Source organism: Gossypium hirsutum, chromosome D03 (genome assembly GCF_007990345.1).
Source record: "Gossypium hirsutum isolate 1008001.06 chromosome D03, Gossypium_hirsutum_v2.1, whole genome shotgun sequence".
Lineage (NCBI taxonomy): Eukaryota > Viridiplantae > Streptophyta > Magnoliopsida > Malvales > Malvaceae > Gossypium > Gossypium hirsutum.
In genome coordinates, this window is record NC_053439.1 from 14,384,117 (window position 1) to 14,393,784 (window position 9,668).

The following is a 9,668-nucleotide window of genomic DNA, read 5'->3' on the forward strand; positions in this document are numbered from 1 at the left end:
GAATCAGAATTAGTATAATGACATGCTTAACATGCGAATTAGAATACCAACAAAAACAGTGGCATGATTATTTTTCATGCATATCCAATAATGCCATAAGTCACAATACATGAGTATCAAGAAATCATATAACATCACATTTAACAGAAAATCGTACAAACATATACTTATTATCACAGATCCGAAAGTTCAGAATCACTTAATTGAGATCCTCCTTTTTAACGGATTTTTAATCCATTTAAATACATAATGTATTTGTCCATTTTCGCGTTACATAATTTCTTAAGTAAATAGTTAATATTATTTACTTATTTAATTAACAATAATTTCAGGTATTTTAAGATAAATAAATCCTCACACCTGATTTCATGAATTCCAATGGTATCAACTCCTTATCCCACTCTAAAGGAGGAGATCGACCATTGAAGCATTAGTTTTTGAAAAAAAAATTCATATCGTATCAGAATAACGATATTTTGATGAATATCTCTCATTTAAGTGATTAAGTAAAATAATTACTTAATCGGCTGCCCAAAACGAACGCTTCCAAAATATGGAGTATAGATCCGGGATTTACGAATATCACTTCTCGAATGCACAATAAAACTTAATGTTAGAATCATCTTAATAGAGAATAAAAGTAAAAGAATTAATTGTGATCGGAGGATCGTCAATACTTACACAATATCGAGAGTAAGGAGGCTTATTTATTCCTACGATGATTCATTTAGAGAGGAGGGTCTTCTACTAACAAATAAAATAAAGATGAATTAGAAAGGTTGTCAATAAATCCTTTTAAAAAAATCAAAATATAATGTTTGTACATATGAAAAAATAATTACGAGATAAAAGAGAAGAGGATGAAAAACGGAGAAGAAAGGTGAAGGATGATGGTGGTACGGTGGCAACAGTTCGGCGGTGGTGGTGTGGTGGTGGTTCAATTGGCTAAAAGTGGTGGATGAGTGGAAGAAATATGAAGAAAAGAAGTGATTTAAGTGGTGAAATGGGAGAAAAATTAGAGAAAGAGGAGAAGCAAGGAGGAGGGGTGGCAAAAAGAGGTGGAGAATAGAATGAAGCGGCAAAAAGAGAGATGGAGAATAAAACGAACAAAACAATAAAAGTGTTTCATGTGTCTAGGTGCATTGGACGGTTAAGGTACGGTAAGGGAGGTAAAATGGCATGGAAAGGGAATTTTGGGAGTGAAAATGAGGTTATTGAGGGAATGTTGACCATGTAAACAAGGGAAGATTCTTCCCGAGCATGGCAACAATGGGTTGGATGGCAAGGGGGTTGACCAACCCCTTTTTAAATGCCAAAAATTCTAAAAAAAATATATGTGAGTAAAAGAAATTGAACCTAGGATCTCTAGAAATTAAATTTGGCACTTAACCACTTGATTACTCACTAACTTATTTATGAATTGACAAATTAATAAATAAAAATATGGGATGTGACAATTTAGTTTAAGGAACTTAAGAATTGTCAGCAACTTTAACATGACCACCATGACCCTTTAAGGCTCCTTCCGCTCTAGACAAAAACCCCTTTGTACCCCGAACCTCGTCCTTTAAGGCCCAGATATCCTTCTCCCAATTCACCAAGACCACTACCCTCCGATAGATTTTTAATTTTAGGATCCGAATTTTCTTTAAAATGCATAGCAGAATGCTTAACGGGATCCAACATTCCGTCATTAATTGGCACCACAATTTCAACCGAACCCTTGTAGGAACGATTAATAAGCGAAGCCGTGATCGACCAAGGACTAAATGGGAGATTCGAAACCTTACCATTCTCCATCATGGAACCAATATTGGGAGAATTTTAAAAAATATTACCAGCAATTTCGGAATCCAAATGAACTTTATTATTCTGACCTGAAACAGGGAAATTATTATACACCATATTAAAGGTAGATTGGCCTTCCTGATGAAGCGCAGAATCTCCCAAAACAAGCCCAAGCTCCACCCCAACAGAAGAGCCGCCCAAACTTGAAGTGGCAACAACACCCTCCAGCCTAGGCCCATGCTTAGCCATGTCAGTTTCTCCAATTCTTTTGTTCTGCCCAGAAACGCCATTTACACCTGCTTTATGTGTCGAACCCTTATCCTGCCTAACCGATCCACTCTCCAAGACTTTGTTGTCATTAAAATCTGCCTTACACTTGTTTCTAATGAAGCCCTCTTTTTGAAATTTGAAACCCTAAAAATCTATCAAAATCTCAACATCCAACTCTCCTTCCAGAATATTAAATCTAGATCCAAAAAGATCTTTCTGGATTTTTTGCTTTTATATTTCATTTCTCGTTGGGAGCTCTCCATGATTTCTGATTCACAACCATCCATGGCCCAAACGCCTCCTCTTCTTTCCCCTCGATGTTACCAACCGACACCACCTCCTTCTCCCTTGGGTGATCCAGATTATGAGGACCTTCATATGGCCATTCCTGCCACAACCAAAACAAATCAACGGTAAGGCCTCATATTCTACTCGTTGAACTGTTCTATTTACCAGAATCTGAGGGATCAGTGGTTTGTCAAGGTTAACATAAATCGCCATTTGAGCAAATCTCCCCCTCGACCTACTATTTCTATTGTAGTCGAGTTTTTCCACTCTACCAATGAAACCGCCAATCTCTTCTAAAATCTTTCTCTTATATAGAAACCCCAGCAAACCTGGCAATCTAATCCACGTCATAACAACATTTGGAAATAGTTGCAAGGGATTAAAATCTGGCATCCACGGTTGAACGGTTAAATATTGTCCGAACACAACACATGGCTCTTGTGTAAGCTCTTTTTCAGAATCATCGTTGCTTTGGAATTTCACCAAAAAGTACCCATGTTCCACATCTATAAGTTTAAACGGCATGGATGGCTGCCATAAATTATAAATCTTGTTTTGTAGGGTGGTATAGCCAATGTTCCTCCCCCAAAAGCTTAACAACCACCATGGTAGCCATCTCCTTTACCAGAATTCGCTGAACCCGATTAGAGAACATTATTGACAGAACTCCATTAACAGTGGATCTCATGACATCTCTATCCAATAGTTCAAAATATTCCTCAAACCCCCTATCCGAATCAACAGATGAGTTTTTAGACCCAAGAGCTCCCCTACCCAGAAGCCTATCCTTCCAAGAAAGCATTGGCTCAGGAGACATATCTACGATCATATCAACGCCTTCCTCCCCATCTGTTCCCTTAAAGCGCACTTTTTTGGTGGCCCGATCTTCCGACGAGCGAAACCCACCACTATCTTCTATTGACATTCTCAAAAGTTAAATGTAAGTGTTTATTGAAACTTATTATAAGTTTTGATTTCCAAAACCAATAAGTTTTCTTAATTGAACTTAATCCAAAGCAAATATTTAGGTAGCATTTTAATGGGGGACTGTTTTGTTCATATGGATTTAATTTTCTTATTTTTCCAATAAAAAATTAAAATGAAATCTAAAATATCTGTAAAGCTGCACATAAAACAAGTGTACATGCAGACTTCACGTATTCGTGTACGCTTTGATATGGATATGGATGTAGAAATTTAATTCTTCAAAAGCTCTCAAATATTAAAAAGGGTGTGAAATGTCAAATATATACTGAGTAAAGTAACATAGTGCGAGTTCCCTGTTTTACTTTTGAAGGTTTCTTAGTATTTTTTCTTTTTTACTTATGAAGAAAAGGCCACACAGGCCACAAAATCAATTTAACTTGCATCAATAATTATAAGTTATGGATTTCACTAGCATAATCCATATCAAAATCTAAGTTACAACAATTTTTAAGTGACCAATACCAAAGAAAATCAGCCACTCTATTACAGCACTTGTCGATCCATCTAATATCAACCTCATTAAAAGAATCAAGCATGCTCTGAGTCTCCTTAATCCGGTGCCCAAAAATTGTAATTTCAGCCCGTGCCTTTCGAACTCTATTGACAATACTTGCGCAGTCCATCTCCAAATTAACCTTGTTGAGATTAAGGCATCGAGCAAGGCCAATACCTTCAAATAGTGCATTCAACTCAGCCCATTCCGAGTTAACTGCTCTTTCTTTAAAAATACCTCTACCCTTTAAGACAAAACCATTCGAGTCTCTAATAATAATGCCCAAACCCGTCCCGAAATTATTCACGGCAACATCGACATTGATTTTAAAGAAACCTTCCTGCGGTTTTTCCCAAAAAGTGCGAGCCTCCTCTTCTTTACCTCTAAAAATAAAATTATTGCGAGAGTTCCATATATTCCACAGCACAACGAAGAGATCTTCAAGAGCTTTTTTATCCAAGGTGCGCATGGGATCTTCAAGCCGATCAATGCAGGAATTAAACTGTTTCACCATCATCCTATTGTCAAAACCCCAACCAACGAGGACTTCCCACGCTCTTGGGCAGTCTCTCAAAGCATGGAGCACAGTTTCATTCTCAACCTTACAGCGGGGGCACCTGCAACTAGCTGTGTTTGTTTACCTGTAAAACATTTTACGGAAAATATTTTTCTCCTTTTCCACGGTTTGTTTGGTGGAAAATGAACTCCCATTGTAAAAGTTTTTCCAAAACACGGGAAAAGAACTCTTCATTTTAGGAAAATGTCTTACCGTTTATCATTTGGTAAGACATTTTCCAAAGTTTTTCTCTTCAGCAGTAAATGTAACCCAAAGCCTCTTCCCCTTCCCCCTTCCTTCCCACCCTGATTTAGTGCTTGCCGCCAGCCAGCAATGGTTCCCAACACCAACCGCCGACATTCATCTTTGATTTTCCTCCTTTCCGCCTTTCGTTGTCGAAATCTACACTGCACCAATTGACGATGGCGTTCATCTTCCTCTCTCGAAGGTATGAATGAAAAGGAAGAAATATGTGGTGGTTTTTTAGAAGCAACATGTTGTTTTGACCCAATTGGTTGCTGGTTAATCCCTCTTTTTAATTTTTTATGGTTTTTGTTATTTACCGTTTCATCTTCCTTGAACTGTGCAAGTTGGATTTTTGTTGGTGGTAATGAAATAATTCAGATATGGTAATGGTGGTGGTGGCCGAGACACAACTAATGAGCAAAAATTCAAAGTCTTTAAGTTCACACATTATTTGTTCAAATGGGATTAGTGGGAATGTCTTGTAGCCGTTCCCATTCTGTTAAACCTCAATCTAGAACATTTGATTCTGCATCTATGGAGTGGTTCAAAGAGACTATATCAATCTATTTGGTATATTTGGATATTAATCCTCATGTGTCATAATAATTTTCATTTTCTTCCTCAGGGAAAGATAACTTCTGCCCCATTCATGTCAGCCTAATTCCTCATCTGCTTACATGTCGCTTAGCTCAGGTACACTGCCTCCTGTGTACTTCTTGTGGTAGGTGATTTTTCATTAGAATCATTTGGGGAATTGCATCATTGCATTTTATCTTTCTGGAGTATTATTGTGTTGGCTCATTGTAGCACTTTTAGGCATTTTTATTAGTTTTTAAATGTGTTGGCATGAACCTATGTAATCATTATCATCTTTGTGGGGTGCGGCATTATGTTGGCGCTTTACTTGCATAAGTTTTGCTGCAAACTGCTGTTGAACTTGTCGTATAAAACTTGGCATTGTATCTGTAGCATTCATATCATAGAAATATTTTGTGAACAATTGCATTTTCTCAGCTTTAGCCCTTGGGTTTGCTTGTGTTTTCTCCTATCTTACTGGATATCCTTTTGATTTCTTTGTTTTTTTTATCTGAGCTTTGTCCTAAATTGATGGTAAATACACCCTTTTGGTTGGTGACTTACAGCCATTATTGGATAATACAAAGATGAAACTTTCACAATTTTGTCACGTTGAGGTAAATTTGATTGCAAAATTTGGTTTGTATGCTTTTGAGTTAGTTTGGTCATCTTTATTAAGGATTGTGTTTATCCTTCTGGTTCTTCACAGGCTGCGAACATCCTAAATATTCATTATGTTCCCAACATTTGGCATATTCCTCTCTTACTTAGAGTATGTTCTATAGCAGTTCTTCCATTTGTCTGGAACTTAAAGATTCCTAGTCTCATTCTTTTATTTTCTTTTTGATGATGTTACATATTGTATATTGCTTCAGAACCAAAATGCGCATCATTCAATTCTGAAACAGCTCAATTTGCTTAATTTAGTTTTTGGTTCAACATTTCATCATCCCTCTTTCTCTAAGTATCATCAGATAACTAAGTTTGTTATAAATTTTACTTTGTTATGGCTTAACTCTTTACTGCACAATGCGGCTGGCCTAGGTAATCAATTTGGATTGAGGTACTAATTGCAGGAAGTTTTGATCAGTTTTACTAAGAGCTATAAAGTTCTGTTTCAGCATTGCCACACCTCCAGATTTAGAAGCTTGGACCAGGAGAGCAGAAATAATGAAGTGTTGTGATAAGGTTAGGAAATATGATAAGGTTAATAACTCATGGAGTGTTGTGAAGAGACTACCTGTGAGGGCGGACTCTTCCTACGGTTGGGGGCTGGCATTTAAAGCATGCAGAAACAGTTTACTAGTAATAGGAGCTGGAGATCATGGAGGGCATGATGATGGAGTAATTGTTCTGCATTCTTGGAATCCAGATGAGGGAAACAGGGATGGACAAGAGTGGAATGTGCTTGCTGTCAAGGCACGGGCAGGTACTTTTGTGTATAATTGTGCGGTAATGGGCTGTTAATGAGAGTTGCCGCATCTTTAGTGCAAACATCGACATCTGGAAGACCAAGATAAACGATCTCTGTTATAATTTTTATTGTCTCAGTATCATTACTTTTATTGTTCTTTTTCCCATTTTATGATTCAGAAGAATAATTGACCTCGAATCAATTTCTTAAAGTTATCAACTGATTGTGTTGATCCCTCTATTGCAAGCATTAACCTCATACCAAGTAATGACTGGTTCCATTTATCTTGTACTTTGGCATTGAATTCATTTCTCGTAATTGTTTTTATGCTGAGCGTAATTTCATCAGGAGGTCACTACAATTGATTCACTACTAATTAGTAAATTTCAAAAGTAGTTTACAATGCTTTTATATTTTAATAATTGAATATTATTATATATTTAATTTTATTTATTTATAAATAAACCATTGCAATATATGTAAAAACAATTTAAAATATAAAAATTTATTAATATATATTAATATATGTAAAAACAATTTTTTCGGAAAATATTTTCAGGAAATCTGCCAAACAGCAGAAAATATTTTACACAGATTCAATCAAACACCAGAAAATATTTTCTAGTAAATCATTTTACAGAAAAGTAAAACATTTTCTAGAAATTATTTTACGGAAAATATTTTACTGGTAATTTTAATGAATGATATTTTCACATTAGTGGGGATAGGCTCATGCCCAATTCTCCAGGCAAAGACAGATTTTTGGAAGAATTTTTAGTTTCCAAATTAATCTCCAGAAAAAGTGATGTGGCCTAAATCCAACATCCTTGAGCAACAACCAGGAGTAAGCAAACTTCGTCGAATAAAGCCCATGAGTATTGTAGAAACAGACCAAACAGTCATCTGGTCGGTTTGGAAAAAATGGAATTTTACAAATGAAATCACCCACATAGTCTCCATACAACTCACACACGCAATCCTCATTCCAACCTTCCTGATTAGGAAGCCAAAGATCATGAACCAAACTTTTTCAAATAGAAGCAGCAGGAAAACGCAACACCTCGCCATCGAGACCCTCGAAGCCCCACTTATCCGTGCCTACCAAGCCCCACTTATCCGTGCCTATTCGAGCGCCACGATCATTACCAATTCACATGCCGAAACCCTAATCCAGTGCTTTCACCGCAGTCAGAATACTGGACCATGTAAAAGAAGGCTTATCGCATTGGGTGAAAAAGATCATCGTCCGGGAAATACTTCAAACAAAGGACGTACAAACACAGGGTATTTTTATTTGTGATGAGCCTCCAAACTTGACGAGCCAGCAGCGCCAAATTAAAAAGCCGCAAATCTCTGATCCCTCCTATCCTTTCCGGAAAGCATAAATTTTCCCAAGCAACCATGGCCCAACCCCGGCCTTATTCCTTGCTTGCCCACACCATTGCGCGTTTTAGAAATTATTTCATCCAGTGTCTCCCTAGAAGCAAGGAAAACAGAACAGGCATAAGTAGGCAATGATTGTAAAATAGATTTTATAAAAATTCTTTTACCACCCAATGAAAATAAACGCTTGGACCAACTATTGATCCTTTTGGAGAAATGATCCAGGATATGTTTAAAGGCCCCCATGTTTTGCTTTCCAACCAACAACGTCAGTCCAAGATAATGATCCAAAGAATCAACCACCCTCATCCCTAAACAATCTCTAAAAAACTGATGTTGATTTCTCAGCGTCTTTGGGCTAAACCAAACCATGGACTTAATATGATTAATTTTTTACCCCGAAGCATCTTCAAAAAGTCTAAGGATCTCCAGAACCGTATCAATCTCCTTCTCCTTATTTCTAACAAAAAGTAAGGCATCATCAGCGAAAAAAAAGTGGTTAATTCTAGGCTCATTCTGATTGGCTCTAATGCCACAAACACTACAATCAGCCTGAGCATCACAAAGTAACCGAGAAAAAGCCTCAATACTAAAGAGAAACAGGTAAGGAGATAACGGGTCCCCCCTGACGCAAACCACGTTCCGGCACGAATTCATCGGTGAGAGTCATATTATATTTAATGACATATTTAATGGATCAAACACACTTCATAACCAATGTGACCCAATATCCATGAAACCCATTTTACGCATGACTGATTCGAGGAAATCCCACTAGACCCTATCATACGCCTCGCTCATATCAAACTTAATAACCAAACCCTTATTCGGCCCGTTCTTGGAACTTTTGAGATAGTGCATAAGTTCGTGAGCAATTAGAACATTATCATGTATCATACACCCGGGGACAAAAGCACTCCGATCTTGACTACCGCAACAATGAAGCACCATTTTCAGTCTATTAGTCAAAACTTTGGATATGATCTTAAAGAGAACCCGACATGAAATTCAACTTTAATTGGATACATGGCCAAACCAGGTAAGTTACACTGGCTTGCAATTATGTGGACATTTATATATATGAGGTACTTGTAACATGTGCTTAAAGTTTAGTAGAAGCCAAAAAAGCCTAGTCAGATATGTTGATTCATATTATGTAAGAGACTTTGTATAATACCTCTAACCTGTCTTTATCGTTGAATTAGAGTTACGGAGGATTACCATACAAACAAAAACAATTAACTTCAAAACATATCAATAATGTCATTTAATATTAATTAGACAAAACTCATTACAAACCTAGCAAACATGCACACTTAGGCCTTAAATCGAGCCTTTGAGGCCCTAAAAATAGTTTGGGATCAATCCTGGACTAATTTAAAATAATTTGGAAATTTTGGAAAATAAAGTTGAAAATTTTGAAAACAGGGGTCACACAGCCGTATGACCAAGTCGTGTAACATAGCCCAGACCGTGTGGGTATTCAAACAATGGGACACGTGGCCGTGTTTCAGCCTGTGTCCCAAACCATGTAGTTCACTAACTTGGGTCACACGACTGTGTCGCAGGCCGTGTGCCAGACCGTGTATAGCCTGCACCTAAAATAAAAAGTGACACATGGCCATATAGCCAAGTCGTGTGTGTCAAACGGCCATGCGACAGCCGGT

At 37.3% G+C, this 9,668-nt stretch overlaps 1 protein-coding gene and 1 long non-coding RNA gene across 19 annotated transcripts; one reads left to right on the forward strand and one right to left on the reverse strand.

Annotated features, from left to right (window-relative positions):
- Positions 1 to 1,657: 1,657 nt before the first annotated feature.
- On the forward strand, positions 1,658 to 6,886 carry LOC107949577 (F-box/kelch-repeat protein At5g60570). 18 transcript variants are annotated; one of them, XR_005911221.1, is made up of 5 exons: positions 1,660 to 4,830; positions 5,254 to 5,321; positions 5,771 to 5,821; positions 5,914 to 5,976; positions 6,326 to 6,886. XR_005911221.1 is itself a non-coding variant. In XM_016884284.2 (5 exons), the coding sequence occupies exons 1-5, from the start codon at positions 2,423 to 2,425 to the stop codon at positions 6,386 to 6,388; spliced, it is 294 nt and encodes a 97-aa protein (XP_016739773.2). In that variant the 5' UTR covers positions 2,124 to 2,422; the 3' UTR covers positions 6,389 to 6,886. The 18 variants fall into 18 exon arrangements, 6 of the variants coding, with proteins under 6 accessions (XP_040945754.1, XP_040945752.1, XP_016739772.2 ...); XR_005911220.1 differs by having other exon boundaries at positions 2,124 to 3,286; XM_016884284.2 differs by having other exon boundaries at positions 2,124 to 2,471.
- Positions 6,887 to 7,463: 577 nt separating this feature from the next.
- Positions 7,464 to 8,647, reverse strand: LOC107949579 (uncharacterized). Its single transcript, XR_001697811.2, has 2 exons — positions 8,169 to 8,647; positions 7,464 to 8,095 (listed from the first exon to the last, which is right to left on the reverse strand). It is a non-coding gene; the product is annotated as an uncharacterized lncRNA (long non-coding RNA).
- Positions 8,648 to 9,668: the final 1,021 nt, after the last annotated feature.

Bases quoted from the DNA above. Each gene is read 5' to 3' on its own strand.
- LOC107949577 (XM_041089820.1), top strand. From the start codon at position 5,306: ATGTCGCTTAGCTCAGGTACACTGCCTCCTGTGTACTTCTTGTG. The intron at 5,350-6,325 runs GTAGGTGATTTT...GTTCTGTTTCAG, and splicing joins CCTCCTGTGTACTTCTTGTG to CATTGCCACACCTCCAGATT.